Consider the following 21,222-nt stretch of genomic DNA (forward strand, 5'->3'; position numbering starts at 1 on the left):
CCTCAGCCTTGGAAAGTTCCAGAAACAGTGGGTAGGAAAACAGATGGTATTAAGATGGGGACCATTGGCCAGCGGGCCCAGGAACGCCCAGCCCTGGCCCAGAAAACAGCTGGGTCTTCCAGGAAGAGCCGAGCACCACTTGGGACCAGCAGGGGGGCAGAGTCTCCTGGGAAACTGTGGCCTGGACAAGAGGCCAAAGCAAGATCTACCTTCTCAGTGAGTCCAAAGGAGAACCTCAATCCTTGCCCTGAGGGCTTCCTAAGTAAAAGGAAAAGACTAAGCAAGCCACTCATCTGAAGTCCCTTTAGAGTAGGCATCTCTTTACCCAGAATACCGACCATGCCCTCCAACCAGGCCACTGCAGGGAGAGGTAAGAGGATCCCCCCATCCACTGACCACGTCCACAGAGAAGGGGCCCAGAGCCCTCCAGCCCAGCCTCCATCCTCTCAGCTCAAAGTCTCCCTGACAAGTGACCCTAGCAGGTGGCCACCCACCTGTTGATGCTCTTCCTTGGGATCCAGGTGGCCACCCACCTGTTGATGCTCTCCCTTGGGATCCAGGTGGCCACCCACCTGTTGAAGGATCTTCCTTGGGATCCAGGTGGCTCCTCAACCTCCAGAAAGAAGCTAAGCCCTGGAGAACAGGACGTTTTCTCTGCTGATCAATGGAAAGTGACATCCTCGTAACAGAGAAAGAGTCTGGGAGGAATCTCACAGACTCAAACTCTTGCTTCCACAGATGCTTCCTCTGTGATGCCCAGCAGACCGCATGCCCAGGATCCTTTCCCAGGAACTACAGCAACAACATCTACCCAACAGGGCTGCGTTGAGCGTCAGTGTTTCTGACATATAGACTGCCCTGCACCTTGGCCGTTGAGTATCAGCTCTGCCCAAGGCAGCCTCCTTGGCCTCCCCTTGGCCTCCACCCTGGAAGGTGGCTTTGTCCTTCCACTTAGCACCCCTCAGATGCTGAAGACGCAGAAGAGTCAGGGAGGATTCCTGAGGGGGGACGGTTAAGCCGGATCATGTAGGAATTGTTGGGGCACAGTAGTGTAAGAAGCTGAGACTGGCCCAAGGAGCGTTGATCCCTACTGCCCAGCAAAGGGTGGTCTGTTCGGGACCTTGGGGGTCAGCGGAGGCATCAGGCTTTGCTCCGCAGGTAACGTGGATCCATCCCTGCTGAGGATGCAGGGATGCACCAGTGTGGTCATTAAGTAAATGTGGGGGCTCTGGGTCCAAATCCTGACTCTGCCACAGTCTCTGAATGATGAGCAGGGAGCCTGATTCTGGTCTATGAATAGGGCCACAGTAGTGCGGGCCCTGGGACCAGGTTTTCAGCTGCAGCATGGTGGACACTGGGGCCAACTAATTCCTTGGAACGGAGCTGTGCATTGTAGAATGAGTTACCATGGGCCTGGCCCTACCCACTACCTGCCAGCAGAAATCTCCCCTCCAGAAATGACCATCAAAGAGGTCTCCAAACATTGCCAAATTAAATTTAATCCTGAAGGACCAACTGTGCCTGGCCAGGAACAGGGCCATAGTGAGATATTAAGAACTGAGTGGGACCTGGCACGCAGGCCCCTTGATCACTGCTCTACACCGAGGGCACGCTCACATGGGCATGGAAAGCCCACGCTGTGTGCCCTCTGTGCTGGCCCACACCCCACCTCACTGTCCTGTTCCCCTCACCTCTGAGCCCAGTCGGCCCTTCTCCTTGGAGGGTAGGTCAGTGGAGAAGTTGGCCTGTAGACTGGCCCTGAGTAGAGGACAGGTGTCTGGAGCGCCCCCTGGAGGTTGGAGTGCAGAACTAAGAACCACTGGTGGTGCCCAGCCAGGTGGTTCCACCTGACCGAGGAAGGGATTGGGTTGGACATTGACTTCCTCCCTTTATAAAGCAGACAGAGCACTATGCCAGGAGTCCGAACCGGGGAGGAAACAGATTCTGCCCTCCTTCCAAGAGACAGGACGGACCTTTTTGGATTGCTCAGGGGTTTAAACTGTGTTTCCTGGGCTACAGGGCCCCGCAGAGGTTATTAAACAGCTCAGGGGCTGGGGTTCTCTAAGTTTGAGAGGTGTAGAGCACCCAAGGAACTGTTCATCACGTTGATGGCTTTGTGTGGGGGGGGCATTGAATTCGATGGTCTCCAAAGCCCAGCCGAGCTCTGGCAGTTATTTTAACTAAAATAATAGGTCTGCAGCCATTTTTTCCTCTTTATTCCCTCTATTTCTTGGTAAATTGGCATTTTTTGTAAACTGAGTTTCCTGGAATAGAGACACACCTGCACTCCATAATGAGTCTATCCAATGTCCTGCTGCTAAAATCGTTTTTCCCAGCAGTACACACAATTACTTTACCTTATAAATACCAACTGGCTTCTGAGTCAACACATCCCGAGGCCAATGAGAGAGAACTGAGCGTCAATAGAATTCTCCACCCGCCGATTGAATATTGATCTTAATATCTGCCATTGTGCTTGTAAGAGCAACCCGGGTCTCTCCACCCGCTCAGACAGACGGGGCTGAAGCCCGAGCCCAAGGGTCAGAGATGACTTTGCTCACAGGACTCCGCAGGTGCTTCCAGGTGCGGCGACCGCGTTGCCTCGAGGTGTGTTATAGTTCTCACGACTAACATTATTGTTTTTATAGGGCCTGCTTCCTTCTAGAGGTGGAGAGCATTACAGAGATTACAGAGAGAATAGCTCATTTAGAATTCTGATGGAAAAGCAGAATCAATGAGAGCCTGGCTGTGTCCAGGAAGGACCAGATCGAAGGTGGCGATGACAAGGGTCCTTTCCTTTGTCTCTGGCTGGTTTCCCCAGCGCTCAGCTTTGTGGCTTTCGTGACATTACAGGAAGAGCAAATGAGGGACTCTGGGTCTCCTAGGAGCACTGGGAAAGTCTCCTTTTTTCGTCTCTGAGCCTGTGTCCTGACTTTTAACATGAGGATGGAGGGGAGCTGCATCCATTACCAATGTCCTTGCACCTCCAGTCTCCAGGTGCCCAGGGTGGGCAGGCAGGGGTAGATTTAAAAAGATTACTGCAAAGAAAAAGGTAGGAAGGAGTGATACTGAACCATGCCGAGACCCAGCTCAGCCCCGCCCATGTCCAGGTGGCAGTCAGAGCCCTACAGAGCACTCCCAGCCCCCATGACAGCCAGTGCTTACAGGGTTTCTTGCAGCACCCCGTGCACACGGGACGGCTTTGCTGCCCATCTCTGCCACCACCACTACTATCCCAGGCCTCGCAGGTGGGGCCGTGTCAGCCCTGCTGGCTCTGAAGCTGTCTAAAACCCCAGCGCCATCTCAGGAAGGGTAGATAGCAGGCCCTTGGATCAGAACTCTGCTTGCGGAGAGTGGGCCAGTTGGAATAGTGTTCTGTGGCGTGTAACAAAGCCCACCACCTGCTGCGTAAACAACAGACATTTATCATCCTCCAGCTCCAGGCTGCAAGTCCTGAGGACTAAGGGCAGGGTGTGTTGGCCCGTTCTCTTTATATAGTCCCTCCTACTCTTTGGTACTAGGGACATTCTACCTCCGAGCTACACCCCAGACCTTTTTATTTTTTATTTTATTTTATTATCTTTTGGTGGTACCGGGGATGGAACCCTTCTACCTCCAGGCTACACTCCCAGACCTATTTTATATTTATTTGGAAACAGGGTCTCTTAAGCCAGTGAGGCTGGCTCCAACCTGCGTGATCCTCCTGTCTCCGCCTCCCAAGTGCGGGGATTACAAGCGTGCGCCACCATGCCAGCCTTTATTTTGTATTTTGAAACAGGGATTTGTTGAATTGCTTAGGCTGGCCTTGAACCTGGGATCCTCCTGTCTCAGACTCACAAGTACTAGGATTATAGCCATGGGCCAGGATTCTCTCTCTTTTTTTTCCCCCTTCTTGGGGTAGTGGGGATGGAACCCAGGGGCTTTCTACCTCCAGGCTACAGCCCCGACTTATTTTATATTTTATTTGGAAACAGGATCTCACTAAGTTGCCAACAGCCTCACTAAGCTGCTGAAACTGGCTTTGAACCTGTGCAATCCTCTTGTCTCTGCCTCCCAAGTACTGGGAATACAGCCGTGGACCAGGACTCTAGTTTTTAGGAGGGCACCAGTCACCCTGGATTAGGGCCCACCCTGACAGCCACATGTTAATCCAGTCTCTGAATCAGGTCATGTTCTGAGGTCCAGGAGGCTAGAGCTTCCACACATGAGCTTCTGGGATGCAGGGATCAGAGCGAAGCCTCTGGTAGCGACCCTGCCGGGCCTGAAGTGCAGTGGTACCTCTGTTTTGTGCTCTGTAAAACAGTCATGCTAATGGTCAGAGACTCACGAAGGCCACATGACTTCCACGTCACATAAACAAACAGCGCCCTGGGTTGAGGCCGGTCGTTGCTTTGCTGACTGCGGTAGCGGCGGCTGCTGTTGGAGACGTGTGCGGGGTCCTGCAGGCGGCACCCACAGGTGGCAACTTAAAGATGCGCCTGTCAGAAGCACATCCCAAGACCCAGTGAGTGGGAAAAGTGTTTGAATTCCTATTTAATGAATGTGGCTGTATCAAATTAGTTGGCCTGTTTAGAGAACCCACAGGTGTTGGTTTTGTTCTGCATATTAAGGGGAAAATTGGTGAGTTCCCCACGGAGCTAGCAGAGAAGGGAGGCAGCTGGTCAGAAAGAGCCCCCACTGGTGGACACATCAGAAGGCGGCATGGGCTTCCCTGGGGCATGCGCGTCTTCTCCCGGGGATGCCCTCTGGCGAGGAGAGGGTGCTCCTCTGTGTCAAGGAACTGGAGTCCTCCCAGGGCTCAGACTCCATGTCTTTAGACTGGCACTGTCCATCTGCAGCAGCCCACGGAAATTGAAGTCCCCCGAGGCCGGTGCCTGTGCGCCCTAAGGTCTCAGGGCGCTGTCTGGCTCATGGTCCGTGTTCAGCCAGCTTCTGTGGGTGGATGGCTTCGTCATCCTTATCCTCGCTCTCTGGGACGCTGCTCAACAGCAGACACTGCTCAGAACCCTGGAAACTCAGAGAACAGCTTGATGCATTTCGCCCTTCAAAGAGCCCCCTCTTGGTAAAGGAGATAGATGGGGACAGTTTTACCACTGCATTTGAGTCGGGCAGTTCTGCCCCAGACAGCCAAGTTGACTGGGATTAATCATGAGCTCTTTCCTCAAGATGGGCCCAGGATCCGCTGAGTTGCCAGCCACTCGCGCTTGGAAAGATTGCTCCGCTGGCCCTGAGTCATTCATCCACGATGCAGGCTGAAAACCGTGTTGGAACACAAAGCCAGGTGGAGGGTGGAGGGGCTCCCACAGAGCTCTTCTGTCAGGGAGGGGCATGACAGTCCCCCCGACTTCACCCCAACCATCACAGTCAAGAAAGGCTTCCCAGCTTTGAGAGGGGCAGCGAACCAAGAGACTGCCGGTGGCCGTGTTGAGAAGCGGAGGTTCTGTGCTCCATCACTCACGGACCCTGAGCCCTCACTGTGGGGGACTATGGCGGGAGGCAGGGCCAGGGGGAAGAAGCCCGGACTCCTCCCACCCTCAGCCCAGCCAGACCCAGGCGCCAGACGCTTCCTGTTCAGCCAGGACAGGGAAAGGTGCTCACCAAGTTCCCCAGCCAGCAGGGGCTGTGGCGGGTGGGCCTGGGTACCCCGTGGATGGAAGGGCACTCCAGCCAGGAACCGGGTATGAGTCGTGATTCTGCAGTTTACAGGCTTGGTGACCATGGGATGTGTTTTAGTCAGCATCCGTGCCTCTGTGAGTCAAACACCTCACACAACACTAATGGGGAGATTGGGGAGATGTATTTGTTTATAGATATGGAGAATATATATATATATATATATATATATATATATATATATATATATCTCCATTTTCCACTGGCTGCCACACAGGAACCAGGGCTGCAGGTCCTTAGGGCATGATGGTGGGCTGCAGAGAAAGAGAGGTGATAGCTTGTTATTAGTTCACGATGATGGGGAAAGAGAAGATGCAGCCAGACATGGTGGCACACACCTGTAATCCCAGTATTTGAAGGCTAAAACAGGAGGATTGCAGATTCGAGGTCAGCTTCAGCTACTTAGTAAAGCCCTCTGCAACTTAGTGAGATCTTATTTCAAAATAAAAATAAAAAGGATTGAGAACGTAGCTCAGAGGTAGAAAGCCCCTGGATTCAATCCCTAGTAATGGACTCCGGCCACACCCTCAGGGACTCTACCCCAGCAACCAAGCCTCACTTCCAACATGACTGCCTCCAGCCCATGAGATCTTGGGGTCACTTTAAACTCAAATGATTACAGAGAGTCACCTAGCCTCCTGTGGCCATTACAGCACCACCCACCTGCCAGATTCCTGCGCTGCCTGGTGGATGGGCCTGATGACTGTCTTCACATGGGTCCGGGCCACCTGTCTTGCCCTGAAAGAGAAGCGCCAACCATTACCTGAAGGAGAAAATTGCCCATCTCTTATAATCACAGTACCACCAGGGCGGCACCCTCCATGGCTTGCTCTGATGGCAGCTGTTGTCCTTTGTTTGCAGAGGCCGTATGAGATCCACTCGGCCACGCCCATCGATGAGATCCTCAACATGTTCAAGGTGGAGCGTGTGCACTACTCCTCTACATGGTGCAAAGGGATGGTGGCCCTGCTGAAGAAGGTGAGGGGAGGCAGCTCAGCCTGCAGCCACCCAGTGTAGACACAGGCATGAGAAGCCACGTGAAACGGCCAGCATGAGGACAGGGCAGTCAGCCAGGCTCCATGCCGAGTCACCAGCCATGCCCTGGGGATGCAGACACATCTCAGTGCCCCAGGACGGTGGCTCCGACACCAGCCCCAGCCTCTTATCACTCCATTAAAAGTTCCTCCCAAATAGAAACACTGAATACATATGGTTGTAAATTCACTGAGCTTTAAGAAACTGGGTTTACCAGGAGTTGTGGAGCACTCTTATAATCCCAGTACTTGAGAGTCTGAGACAGGAGGCTCACGGGTTTGAGGCCAGCATCAGCAACTTAGCAAGATCCTGTTTCAAAATAAATACTAAAGCAGGCTAGGGGTATAACTCAGAGGTAGAATAACCCTGGGTTCAGCCTCCAATAAGCCTCCAATAAGAAAAAAAAGAAATTGGGCATGTCCTGACCCTGGGCAGGAGCTGCTGCTAGTGGAATAAAGTTGTGGTCCCCACGGCTCCTGCCCAGAAGAAGCAGCAGCATCAGCATTGCCTGGGAGTGTGTTAGAAAGGTCTATTGCCCGTCTCCACGCAGACATCCCAGCTGTTACCCCCGTGGCTCTGCCACCACCCACAGGCAGCTCTGGGGACCTCTCTGTGAGGCTCCCATCCAGTCCCCAAGATGCACAGCCGAGTCTTACCTGTGGTCACTGCAGTCATTTTTGCAAGAATAATAATGATTGCTGCAGCTGGGTTGAGGGCCATGTGCTCTGGACCAAGGCAGTGGCCCCTCCCCTTTGATCCCAGGAGCTCTGGTTCAGAGTTATAACAATATTCCCATATGAGAGATGAGAAAGCTAAGGCTTAGGAAAGCAAAATCATTCAATTATCGTCATGGGGCTGTCAAAGGGCAGAGGCAGGACTGGAACCCGAGACCTCCTCACCCTGGTCCCAGTTCTCAGTCCGTATCACAGCTACAGCGGCTCACTGAGGTCCTAATCAGTTGGGTTATCTTAAAGGAGATCCACTGCCCGGTTCTCGTGCCCATGGTTCATAGCCCTGGTTGATCATGAGAAGCATCCAGAAGCTTTCTGTACTGCCAGCGCCTGCCCGTCCCACCCACCCGAGGACTCAGAACCTCTGGCCCCAGAGTATGGGCAGTGGCCCATTTTCACAACAGCCATCCTAGATGGAGAGCCCCAGAGGGCACTGAAATGGAGCCTTTTTGGATCTATGCCCCTAAACAGAGGCCACTGCGATCAGCAGATACAGTCCCCACGGGATGTCCGCAGCTCAGGTGGCGTGACCACAGCCTGCTCCGGGGGAATAGCTGGGATGATTCTGCAAGGACAGGAGATGGAGGGAGTGGAGTGGGGTGGGGGGACAGGGTCCCCATCTCCTGGCTCCAAACAAGGGCAGCTGGGCGACATACTCCTCCTTAGCATGTGCCAGGCCCCTGCCAACCCCAGTGGGGTTTCACCTGCCCACGGGCTGGAGGTGGGCCAGCTGCCATCGTTCCTCCAGCTTAAAGATGCCGAAAGAAGCCGAGCCCAGGACCACCCGGCCCTCAGGCGGCAGCCCAGGGCAGGGCCCAGCTCTTTGATTTGCACACCCATGGCTCTTGGCTCCTGGTGAGCTACAGTGTTTTTTGAAAAGAGAAAGTCTGATCAGGACAAGAGGTAGCATTCTAGGTCTGTTTCCAGAAACTCAATCTGAAGAGAAGCTAAAGATGGTCCCATTGGCTCTAAATGAGTTCACTCCATGAGGTCACAGGGGCCACCTCGTGGCTGGCCAGGGGACCATTTGCACACTTTCCCGCCTCCATTTACTGAGTTGTAAGTCCTAAGACAGAGAGCTAGTTCTTTCTAACTAAAAACCTCTGCATCTTCCACGAGAGGTGGCCTGGTACAGGGCTTAGTCGCAGAAGGAAACCTGGAGGCTGAAATGTAACCCCTGCCCCTACTGTCCTTGCCCGATTACCTTGCAGAAGCAGCCTGACCCACAGTCCCCCAGCTATACAGAGCCGTGTGTAGATGGGGCTGCCAGTGGCCTCCTATTATAGGCCACGAATGCGCTGACCTTTAAGGACACCCCAGTTGTCCCGAGTGAGACCCCGCCTTCTGAGTCTGCACAGTCCAAGGATGCGTGTCTGCCCTCTGACCACAGCTCCTGACCAAGGACCCTGAGAGCCGCCTGTCTAGCCTGAGTGACATCCAGAGCTCGCCCTACTTGGCCGACATGAACTGGGACGCAGTGTTCGAGAAGGCGCTGATGCCCGGCTTCGTGCCCAATGTGAGTGCGGGTCCGGTGGGTGCCGCGCTAGCCCTCCACCTGCCCGGAGCCCTCTGCTGAGCACCACGCTTCCCTGAAATATAGATGGGTTTGGACTTGACTTACAAGGACCTCTCCTTGCAGTGTGTCCTCTGGGGTGCTGAGCCTATTTCATTGTATCAAGCCCGTGTGCACAGTCCAGGCACTGAGGAAGCAGGCAGGTCTGCTCTCCAGCCGCATGGAGCCACTGTTAAATAGGGGAGGTCAGGAGGTCTATGAAATAGAGGAGCTGGTAGAAAGTGATCCAGTGCTTCTCCAGCGGTGCGTGCTAGGGGAGTTCCGTAGAGGGAGCTGGGTCGGCAGGGAGCAGGCAGGGCCTTTTATTAGGGAGAGTTGGCAGAGATGTGAACAATACAAGGAGACCGGGCATGTAGGAACGGGCACAGGGCCTCCATGACAGAGGGGCCACCCAGACCCGCCCCAGGTGGCACAAAGCCTGGGTTTCAAAATTGGGTCTCAGGACCGAAAATGACAACCAGGGATCTGGGGTCTGAGGCCCGGAAGTCAGGGTGGAAGGGTTCCCTGGATCCAGCTGTGGGGACAGGCAGGTGGGACAGGGGGTGGGGCAGATGTGGACCAGAAATTATACTTTAAATTAAAGAATTTATATTTATAGAAAATGATAATGATATAAGAATGTATGGATGAGAAAATAACAGATAGATTGGAAGATGAAAGTTAATCTTATAAAACCTGCTTGGGAGAGAGACTCGGGAATGCTAACTGGTGGGTTGCTCCCTGGAGGGATTATGCCATGAAGGAATAATATATACAGTGAGAATGTATTGCTTCCACCCTCAGGACAAGAAATATGCAACCGAGGTAGCCCACAGCGGTAGTTAACTGTTATTTGTCCAATGAACAAATGATTGATTAGTTGAAAGCAGAAAGGATTGACAAGGCAGAGCATCAGCAGACTCTGCTTTCTTTCCACTTCCCCACAGAAAGGGAGACTAAACTGCGATCCCACATTTGAACTTGAGGAAATGATTCTAGAATCCAAGCCTCTTCACAAGAAGAAGAAGAGGCTGGCGAAGCACCGGTCCAAAGACAGCACGAAGGACACCTGTGCCCTGGTGAGTGCCGGGAGCGTCGGGGGATGAGGATACTGGGCGATGCTTCGCTCCCCCTCCCCACCACAGATGTCCCTTTGTGTCCTCGGGGAATTGGTCCCTGGACCCCTCAGATACAAGCATCGTGGACGCCGAAGTCCCTTCTGTAAGAGAGTGTCGCTTTTGTATATAGCTCGGGCACATCTTCTTGTGAATTTTAAATCGATCTTGGACCACTTATTTTTTTGTGCTTTGATGGGCACATTCTAGTCTCACATCACAATGTGAAATGTGATTTCAATGTCTCATTATGACATAATGTCATATGGAAATCACTCTGACAGCGACACACACGCGCACGCTCTTGGTGCCCCCCTCTTGGTACCCCCGCTTTTGATCCCTTACAATACTTAATACAGTGCCAACGCTACAGAGTTGACCGCATTAGTTAGGAGATAATGACAAGAAAAACGTCTGTGCGTGACCAGTTAGGCCATCATAGCTACAGGGTACAGGAGTGAGACGCCAGGGGGCCGGGGCTCAAGTGCCGCGGGGAGGCAGGACCTGGGACCCATCCGTTAGTTCATTCAGCTGGATTCGGAGTAAGGCGTGGCAAATCCAAGCTTTGCTTCAGGGAACTTTCTGGAACCTCATGGTTGAATGCACTGTCAGAAGCAGAGCTGACCACACCTCCTTCTGTAGTAAAGTGCCACCTTCCTTCAGGTGGAGTTTCCCAGTGGGAAAGCAAGGCGGGATGTCAGTGGAGGAGGCGCTGGGCCTTCTGTCTCCACGCGGTCGCGCCCGTCACTGAGGCAGAGGCAGAGGGCTGGCTGGGCAGGGCACACTGTGCGGCAGGCCTGGCCCGCCACTGAGGTTTTCCATTGCAGAGGACCAGGGTGACGGTTGTGGCCCTGGCCCTTTTACTCTGTGGCCTCTGTATTCGTGTCCTAGGTTCATAGCGAAGCATCGCAAATTGAGTGGCTTCAAACAACCCCAAAACTTATTTCCTGGCAGTTCTGGGAGCCAGGAGTTTTGAACTAGGCATTGGTGAGGGCAAGCTTTGTCTGCCGGTGGTAGGGGATGGGCGCTACTTGACCATCTTCCGGCTTCCAGCTACACCTGGTGATGTGCAGCTGCCTCCCCACCTGCACAGGCCCCCTCCCGTGTCCCCGCATCTTCACGTGGCTTTCACACGAGGACACCATCCCTGGCTTAGGACCCACCCTAATTCATGTGGCCTCACCTTAACTTGATCACACCTGTGAAAGGTCATCTTTCAGAGAAGGCCACATTCCCAGGAACAAGGGCTTAGGATCTAAACATCTCGGGGAGGGGAAGGGAGTACACAAAATTCATCCCATAACAGCCCTTTCATCCTATAAAATATAAGTTCAGCTTTTAGTTTCAGACTACACTGGTATAAAAATGAATATGACCTTTGATGCAAAAAGGTCTTTATTTCCTCCTCTTATTTCAAAAGAAATTAAAACACCTTTCTAAGCTTTACAAATCTCAAGGGCACATGGCCCTGGGCCAGCTGTATCTCCTGCAGAAATCAGCCAGGACCATGGAAGGGTGCATTTGTGTGCTATGGAAGGGTGGCTTTCAGGGGCCTCTGGGACAGGTGTCAGCAAACATCTATGGGGTTGGGGGTCTTGGCACCTGCTTCGGGGCTGGGGGGAAAATGAGCTCCTCCCTGCATGAAGGTCTTCAATTTCTGCCTCTTACGTGGGTCTGTAAGCATCCACACATAGCTTTTAAGTTGCATTTAATGGCTTAAAACAGACCAACATTTGTCTGCCAGGCTGTTCCAGGACGGAGCTGCCCAGGCGTCAGCACCTGCCCCAGCCGCTGAGCTCACCCCAAGTTGCAATTAGGGAAGGTTCCCATTCAGATCAATCCACCACCTGCTCGCCCCGTTCTGAGTCCCTCTGGACCACGCTCCTCATTTAACCACCTCTCTGTGCTCCGACAGAACGAACACCTGCAGCAGTGTTTGGAGACAGTGAGGAAGGAGTTCATCATATTCAACCGAGAGAAGTAAGTCCCCTGCATGAGCCCTCCAGCATAGCCTGACCCCCAAGAAAGCTCCAGGGCGGGAAGCACAGGTGGGGTGGGGTGGGGTGAGCCCCAGGCCCCGGGAGCTTCTGGGTTTGGAAGTCAACAGAGCCGGTGCAGGTCCTGCCTCTGCTCTGTGGCCTGGGCAGGGCGCTGACTCACCCTCTCTGAGCCTCACGGTGCTCCTCGTGGTCACAGGTACCAAGGGACAGAGAGGCAGGCCCCAGCAGGGTACGTACCCTGGTGTGGTGGTCCCAGGAGCAAGCCCTGGCTCTGCCCCCCCCCCCCCGGTGATCCGAGACAGCTCCCTCAGCCTCCCGGAGCCTCCCGGCAGTAACAGAATAGAAATTGCTTTCTTACAATGTAGGAGCTATAAGAATTAAGCAAGACTGTTGACACAGTGCTTGGCAGGGCAGGAAGGTGATCTCTATTACTATTGTTATATACTTAGGTAGAGGCAAGGGGTCTGGGCACCCGCACCCCTTGTCCTGAGCCCACAATAGGCAGTAAATGGGATAACGGAATCTGGGAGTGGCCGCTGGGATCTGTCCCGCTCCCCAAACCCCATGCACCACACAGGCACTGGTCAGCAAAGGAGGCAGAGGACTTGGCTTGGTCCCAGCTGAGGTTAAGACCTGGAGATTTAAATGCTTGCAGCTGATTTGTCCAGGCAGCCCCAGGGACCCACCCTAAACCAAGCCTCGGGCTGCCAGAGACAGCTCAGAGGTGCCCCCTGCCCTCCAGGAGGGTTGGGAACAGGCACCACACACTGTCACCAATATTCAAGCAACATATGCAACCTGTGGCATGGACAGGCCTCTCCCGCGCAGAGCTCCATGATCTGGGAGTGCATGGAAGAATCAGCTAGGTGACGGGCTTTAGAGATGAGCACCTGTTATGAGCTACATCGTGAACTCTCACACCCCAAAAAGATGTGTCCTAACCCCATAGCAGGGGACCATGTGGAAATAGGGCTGCTGCAGATGTGACGAGTTGGGATGAGCTTACACTGGAGTGGAGTGGGACCTTAATCCAACGTGACTAGTGTCCCAGGAAGAGGGGAGGAGAAGCAGACCACTGAGCAGGTCACGTGGACACCAAGGAGGCTCCAGGCTGCGCGAGGCAGACACCGCCACGTCTCCACGTGAACATGTCGTAAGGTCATCTCGACACATCGTTTGAGGACTCCTGCAGGAGGCCCGGCGCCCTCCCTGGGCATCCTCTCTTTGCTTCTGAGCTGAGTCACAAGGACTGCCCAGCTGAAGCTGCGGGCCCTCCCAGCGCCATGCCCCCACCCTTGGGTCTTCAACAGCACACCAGCTCTTACACGGGCTGAGTAAGCTTCCTCGGCCGGAGAGGGCATTTGGCAGAGAGAAGGTCCCTGCAGCTCCCACCGCAGCAGAGAGCCTGTCCCCAGCAAGGAGCACTAAATGAGGGCAGAGGGGATGGGGAAGGGTGTCAACCGCACCCAGAGGAGCGTTTTGATCAGCCACTTGACAGATACGTCATAATCCTGGACCGAGCCCTGGGGACACAGAGCGAGTCTAGCAGGACCCGTGTCCTCAGCATGTTCACAACCCACACAGAGAGAATGACCAGATGTGCGGGCAGTGCTGGGATGCAGACATGTGGCCCCCATGGGGACACGAGGAAGCACCCTGGGCCTCACCTCCCTGCACCCTGGTTTCCAAACAGAGAACATTATTAAAATCAGCACTGCTTCGTTTTCGGAAGTGCAGCTTGTTATTGGCTAATGGTCTCAACCGACAAAGGCCACCGTGCTGGGTGGAATTTCTGTATCCAAGCACTAGTCAGAGATCTACAGACAGTGATGGCCGAGGCCCTCATTAGCGTGAGAAATGTCCTGTGGGGTGCTTCCTTCTCTTTTTACCCAAGGATCTGAGCAGAGGTGACTCTTCCAAGAGGTCTTTTCAATAGCATTTGACAGAGTTTCAGAAATGAAGAAGACCCTGGTGGAAAAGGAGTTGAAGGGGACAGAGTTTATATCCTTGGTATCTTAAAAAAAAAAACAGATTTAAAATTGAATTAAAGCTGCCCTGGGAATGCTTGAAAAGAGTTCATCTTAAAAATCTCATATCTCATATTATGCTTGTAATCCCAGTACCTGAGAGGCTGAAACAGGAGGATCGTGGTTCGTAGACAGCCTCAGATACTTAGTGAGGCCCTTTGCAACTCAGTGAGATCTTGTTTCAAAAAATAAAGAACAAAAATTTGGGCTTGGGATATAGCTTGGAGGTAGAATGCCCCTGGGTTCCATCCTCAGTACCACACACACACACACACACACACACACACACACACACACACAATCTCATATTGTATCTGATACACTTAAGGCCAGCAATGTTAATACCAAACAGGATGGGTGTATGATTTTAGGGTTTTAGATTGTGTTCCTGTAACCTGGGGCTTTCTAACCCCACCCCTGCCACTGGAACTCATCAGCCTATGTGATCACTTCTTGGCTGCGGGAGTGTCCAGCATTGTGGGGTATCTGAGGAATACGATTCATCTCAGGCTTGGGAACCAGATGGACTCAGGTCAGGTCCCAGTCTTGCTGCTTGGGCTGCTGACCCGGTGAGGTCTCAGGCCCCTCTCAGCTTCAGAGTTCTCTTCTTCACAAGCAGGATGTGCTAGATACCAATGACTCCTTGGCTCCACCAAGGTCTGTGCTATTGGCAATGTGCCTTACCATCCCCTTTATCTCTTTGACAGCCCCTCAGTGAGAAAAATAAGGGTGACTTATTCCCTGTATTTTTTTCAGATTAACTTGTAAAAATGGAAAACAAAAATTCTTCAAACTTAGCCCCTTCCTCCAAACCCCATTGCTAGGAAGTAGCAAATCTAAAGATCCAGCCTTCCAAAATCAAGACCAGCACACTGAGGGTCCCTCCAGTCTTGGGAATGAAACTGGATGGCGTGGGTGAGGGTACACCTTCTGGGTGCTGCACCCTGCGGCATTCCTCATTTGTTCTTATTTTCAGTTTCCATTTCTCAGTAGACCACACTGAGAGCAGCACAGTCCTGACTCCAGTGGCATCTGGAGGATGTACTTCCCCAAGGGCATGCTGTGAGTGAGGCCGGGCCAGCCCCGCTGGGAACCCGGGGGGAAAAAAATAAAAAACAGGAAGGAAGCCTTTCCATCACACAAGAAAGCTGCTGGCTAGGGACAGTGAGCTCTGTGATCTGCAACAGCGAGGGGATGGCAGGCTGGAAAGGCTGCGCAGACTATACACTCTCAATACTGCCCCAAAACTCCAAATCGAGAAATTGCTTGGGAACCGGGGCCCCGTGTCAGTTTCACTCTGGTCTCAAAAGAAATTGCAGCGTGGTTTGAAAAGAGTGGCTGATCCCGACACATTGATTTCAGCTAACGGAAGACATGGAGAACACAGAATGAAAAAGGGACCCTTGTGGGTGCTAGAAAGCCACACACTGGGCTTGGGGATTTGTGTTCATTTGATTCCATTCTCCTATTAATCCCAGCGCAGCCTGTATCTGTCGTAGGTGTTAGCATCCAGAGAGAATGAGTCCTAGGTAAAGTGCTCTGGAGTGGGGATTCTGAAATTGATGGCTTCCTTACCGGGTTCTTGTCTGGCAGAGTTCAAGGAGTGACACTCGCAGACACCAGGAGGGTGAACCTTGTCGAGTTGATTACACAGAGAGCAGGAGGAAGATGACCCTTATGGGTGGTGGGGACTTTGGTGTCCTGCAGTTGCCTCTGTCACTACCCAGCTTGGGCCACGTGCTGTCAATTGCACGCCACCTTTATCCAGAGTCCATGTGATCTACTGAAGGGTTTGCAGATGACCCTTCAGGCCTTGACCAGCTCTAGTGTCCAGTGGATAGCCTCTGTTTGCTACCGGTGTTCCCAGGGCCAAGCTCTGCCAATTGCACACTTCCTTCTCCCTGAGTTCACATGGTCTGTGAGACAGAAAAGCTCCCAGAGGGAGGTGACCCCTTGGGTAACACTTTGGGGTGGCTTTTCTAGTTTATATCCTACTTTGAGTTTTCCTGTCTCAGTCTAGGATCTCAGTAATATCCAATCTATGTTGATTTTTATTTTGAGTTGTCTCATCAGTCATCCAGTGCTTTATCTGGAGGGGTCCTGCCCAGTTCACGTAACTTATTTATCTTTCGTGGCCGAGGTGGTTCCCTGGGATTTAGATATTGACTGCATGTGACCCAGATCACTTGGAGTCTTGCAAACATCTTCCTGACTCTCAGGTTTGATCTTGTTGACACTTGGGAGGTTTGATCTTCCTACTGTGGCCCTCCGACCCTATCTGTCAATTGTCTTTCTACCTCCTCAATTCCGCTCAGCTCTAGGGATCTGAGGCCCATATTTTTTTCACTATACAGCACCATTCTGACTCTCACTCTTATTTTTTTTGTTGTTAGTACTGGGTATTGAATCTAGGGGAATTCTGCCTCTGAGATAAACCCCCAACCTTGTTAGAAAAATTGTTGGTCTTGAACTGGGCATTGAATCTAGGGGAATTCTACCTATGAGATACACCCCCAACCTTGATTAGAAATATTGTCTTGAAATAGGGTCTCACTAAATTGCTAAGAGTCTCATTGAATTGCTGAGGCTGACCTTGTACCTGTGATCCTCCTGTCTAGGCTTCCCAAGTATTAGGATGACAAGAGTGTGCCACCACACCTAGCTAATTTTTGTGTGCAAATAATATAATCTTTACTTAAGGTCCCCATGTGAAGTCAACCAATGGTTCTGTAGGAAAGTATGCAAAATATGGAATATTATCAGTAAGATGCCCGAACATCTTACTCTTAGGGGATCTTAGGGGCAATGGTGATGTCTTATGATTCTGATTATTACTCTTAGGGGCTCTTAGGAGAAGCTTTTATGGACAGTGGTGATGTTTCTTATAATTTCTTAATGTTGACTTTCACTGCTTAACCTAGGTGTCATTTTATACCCAGCTTTTATAGGAAATTTTTTAGGAAAAATGCCACAGATTTTCATCTTGAGACCCCTCTACTAGGAGCTGGATTGTGTTTTCCAAAAGGAATATTGAAACCCCAATCCCCAGGACTCCTAGGACCTTATTTGGAAAAAATATCTTTGTAGAATAATCAAATTCAGACCCCAAATTCAGTGACACACAGGGAAGACAGGGTAGAGACTGTAGAGCTACTGTCCCAACCCACAGGACACTAGGATTGCCAACTGCACCAGGTGCTAGAAGAGGCAGGAAGAATTCCCCTAGCACTCTCAGAGGAAGTGAAGCTCTGCCAGTGCCCTGACTTTGGACTGCTGGTCTCCAGACAAGTGAGATAACATATTTCTGTAGTTCTAAGTCATCCAGGAAACCAATACCCATTTCAGGCTGACAGCAGCTCTCTGGATGGCAGTGCTATCACCAGTTAACCTGGATTTCTCCCAAAATTCAACCAGGAATTTGAATATGCTTATTATTATCAGAAAAGTTATTTTACAGATAAGTAATGTAAGGTAAATAAAAATTATAGTAGCTTAGGACATAGTGAAGAATCTGTTAGTAGAGATTATATATATATATATATATACATATACATAAATACACATATACACACATTTAATAGAGATATTATTAGTGACTAAAATACCCTATTTTTTAGCTATTTTTTTGAATATTGAACTCAGGGGCATTCTGTGTCTGGGCTATAGCCCTAGCCTTTTTTACATGTATTTTGAAACATGATCTCACTAAGTTGCTGAAGCTGTTCTCCAATCTGGATCTTCCTGTCTTTACCTCCAAAGTACTGAGATTACAGGCATGTACCATCATGCCTGACTTTTAAGGAGTATCTTTTTTGTTTTTGTTTTTTTGATTATTTGTTTGTTTGCTTTGTTGTTATTGTTTGGTGGTGCTGGGAATTTAACCCAGGGCCTTGCACATGCGAGGTAAGCATTCTGCCCACTGAGTTGCCTCCCAGCCCATGTGCCCTCTATTCAGAAGCTCTCTCACACAGATCACCAGATTTAAACTGCCTTAGAGGGTTGCAGAGTAGGGAAGGGCGAACCATCACCCTGTTTTACAGACAGAAATTTGAAACTCGGGATGTTACAGGGTAATAATATCTTCTAGAAATAGTTGTAGGGCAATGAGCTCTTTTTTGAGTCTTGTCTTTTTTCAAGAGCAAGATCTCAAACAGAAACCACAAATAGGGGAGCCTAAGAGGTTTATTTAGGGAAGTGGGATACAGTTTAAGAGAAGGCTGTTGATACAGGGGTTATGTACCAGAAAAAGGGTCCAGAAAGGGCTGCCTCCTCCAGGGTGGAAAATACCATAGAATAAAGGGTATATCCCAGAGAAAGCATGTAGAACAGACCACTTGCTGGAGTGGAAAAGAGCTTTATTCAGTCTGTGAACGCTTTCCCATCATGCATATGCATGAGGAAGGTCATTATCTCTCTCTTTCTTTTCACATTAGTTTAGCAAGTCTGAGCTGTTCTCGCTGATGTGTCAGAAGCTTTTCCATCTAGTGCCCAAGTGAAACCCTGCAAAGGTTCTGGCTGAGTGCGGTTCAGTCTCCTCACATCCCTGGGGTTCAGTAACTGCAGCCAGGTGGAGAGTCCATTCACAGGGCCTGCTTGACCTTTTCCCTCAGGCACATCCCAGTTTTGCTCTGACCTGCCCATTCCCATGCACCTATCTAACAAGAACAGTGATGGAATGTCTTTCTCTAGACCACTCCATTGGTAGATTCTGAAACCTGGTGGAGTCCAGGACTAAGCAACCTCTTTGTGCTTCCTCAACAGCCAGGGTGAGCCATGAACAGTAGTGTGGCTGCCCGGTCCATCCAATAGATGGGTGGAATAAATGGGATTGGAGACTCACACAGAGTTCCAAAGAGATAATGCCTCTCATTCACCAGCCAACATTTGCAGAGTTTTTTACTCACTAAAAAATCGGGGAACGATTATATAACTTTAATCTGAAAAGATCCTATGTAAAGAAACCTATACATTAACCCTCCAATTGCAGCATAGACAAAGAAATAATAGATGTCTATTGAAATAGTCAGTGGTGAGCCAGTAGTTCTGGTAACTCTTTCCCTGGACTTCTTGTGGCCTGTGGGGAATTGCTGGACAGACAGTCCTGCCAGCAGTCAACCTGCGTTCAGTTCTGTCTCTGCTGCTCGTTGACCATGTGGTCTTGGCCAAGTGACTACAGGTCTGTGACCCTGAGACTTCATATAGGCCACAGGGATTAGGGCAGACACAGCAGTTCGGGGTTAGTCCAAGCAGCCAGTAGGAAAGGAAAGAAGACAGTGTGTTCTGTGAAGTTTGTTGAAAATCATTAAGAATTGTTTTGAACGTTTATGTGTAAATATAGGTGTATGCAAAAGGACTTGATACGTCCAAAACTCTGGGTTAAGGCGGTGTACCACGGGTCCTGTTGATGAACCCAGAAAATCCATGACTCTAGGAAGACAGAGAGACAGATATTAGTATAAATGATGGACTCAGCAAGATTGTGATGGCCACAGGGATACAGACAAAAATCCAAGTAGATGAAATGGTAAGGCACTGGAAGAGTCATGTGGCTGCAGGAAGGGAAGGGGTGCAGTGGGAACCCAAAGCAATGGGGCCTGGGCTAGGGACTCACCAACACCTTTTCCTTCTTCTCCAAGCTATTTCTCCTTTGTTCTTTCTTCTCTACCATATACCAGTTTTCATATAACAGAAGACACAAATACTGAGAGCTGCAATCTCCCAGCCCTTCCCAAAGAAGCCAATAAAACAGGCAGCTATAAACAGGGCAGAAAGAAGAAGCTTTTCTGATCTCAAGTTCAAGTGCCCCAGGAAATGGTTCTGATTGGTCTAGCTTGGGTCAGGTGCTACTCCCTGGGCCAATCAAATCTGGCTGTTATGGTTTGGAAATAGAATACCCCCCACCAGCCCTCACAGATAATAATGTTGAAAACAGGGCTTGAGCCGGGCGTGGTGGCGCACGCTTGTAATCCCAGTGCTTGGGAGGCGGAGGCAGGAGGATCGCGCAGGTTCAAAGCCAGCCGTGTTGGCTTAAGAGACCCTGTTTCCAAAAAATAAAAATAGGTCTGGGAGTGTAGCCCGGAGGTAGAAGGGCTTCCAGGAACCCCGGTACCCCCCCCCAAAAAAAAAAAAGAAAAGAAAAGATGGCTTGGTTGTGATCTCTGCAGTGGATAAATCCATTCTCCTAGTTTTATCTGGGTAGTGGCATGGGCTGGTAGGTTGTGACTGGAGAAGATGGGTCCCTGGGGTGTGGCCTTGGGATTATATATGGTTCCTCCTCTCCTGATCTCTCTGATTGTGGCCTCCATAATGTGAGAACAAAGCCTTGTTCCCTCCCTTCCTCTGCCTCCCACCACCATGCCCTGACATACACGATCCCTGGTCTCATATAGACTGAACCCCAAAATATCCAAGGAAAACTGTGAGCAAATAAATCTTCCTTTCTCTAACTTCCTTGGTGAGTTTTTTTAGAGTATATCAGTGAGAATGTGACTACGGCACTGGCCATTGGAAGAGGGCTGTAATTGCTGCTGGGGTCAGGTGCCCACCCTTAGACCAATAGCCATGACTGGGGAGTAAGCTTAACAAGGTAGTAGCTCCTGTTTGCACCCAGTGCCAGGACAACAATATAATGGTGCTCACTCCACCTGGAAAGTGATGGTGACAGGTAGGGCTAATAGAGCCCAGCAGAAGAAAGAATAGAGCCACAGAAGTCAGTAAAGAGCAGGTGGGCCCTTATCACCTGGCTTCCCACCGGCTCCTCCCACACCTGGGCAGGTGGGTGGAGTAGCCGCAGGTGGACAGGGTGGGGTGGGGACTAGCAGGAGGGCTGGCTGCCCAGGCATGGAGGCAGCAGATACTCATCCAGGCCCCCTGGCCATTGAAAAGCTCATTCCTGCCTAGACCCCAGGGGCGTCTGATGGGAACTCACTAGCCTAGAGTACCCTTCTAGATCCAGATCCCCTCTCTAATATACCATGGCAAGCCATTTGGGGTGCTGCGTTCCCGTTGTTATCACCTTTCTCCACAGCAAGCAAATGGAGCCTGGCGTGGATCCTGAGAGGCAAAGAGACCCCGGAGAGCCTGGCATTG

General features: G+C 51.1%; 1 protein-coding gene across 2 annotated transcripts in view; it reads left to right on the plus strand.

The window, feature by feature from the left end:
* Positions 1-21,222, plus strand: part of STK32B (serine/threonine kinase 32B) — a gene marked incomplete at both ends in the record, with an annotated part of 391,796 nt that overhangs the window by 362,707 nt on the left and 7,867 nt on the right. For both annotated transcript variants that reach the window (XM_080698041.1, XM_080698042.1), the window contains 4 exons: positions 6,535-6,651; positions 8,830-8,955; positions 9,939-10,070; positions 12,022-12,086. In XM_080698041.1, the coding sequence (XP_080554167.1) occupies positions 6,535-6,651; positions 8,830-8,955; positions 9,939-10,070; positions 12,022-12,086 (440 nt within the window). The remainder of the gene's footprint in view (positions 1-6,534; positions 6,652-8,829; positions 8,956-9,938; positions 10,071-12,021; positions 12,087-21,222) is intronic.

Source organism: Muscardinus avellanarius, assembly GCF_963383645.1.
Source record: "Muscardinus avellanarius genome assembly, chromosome: 6".
NCBI classification, from domain to species: domain Eukaryota; kingdom Metazoa; phylum Chordata; class Mammalia; order Rodentia; family Gliridae; genus Muscardinus; species Muscardinus avellanarius.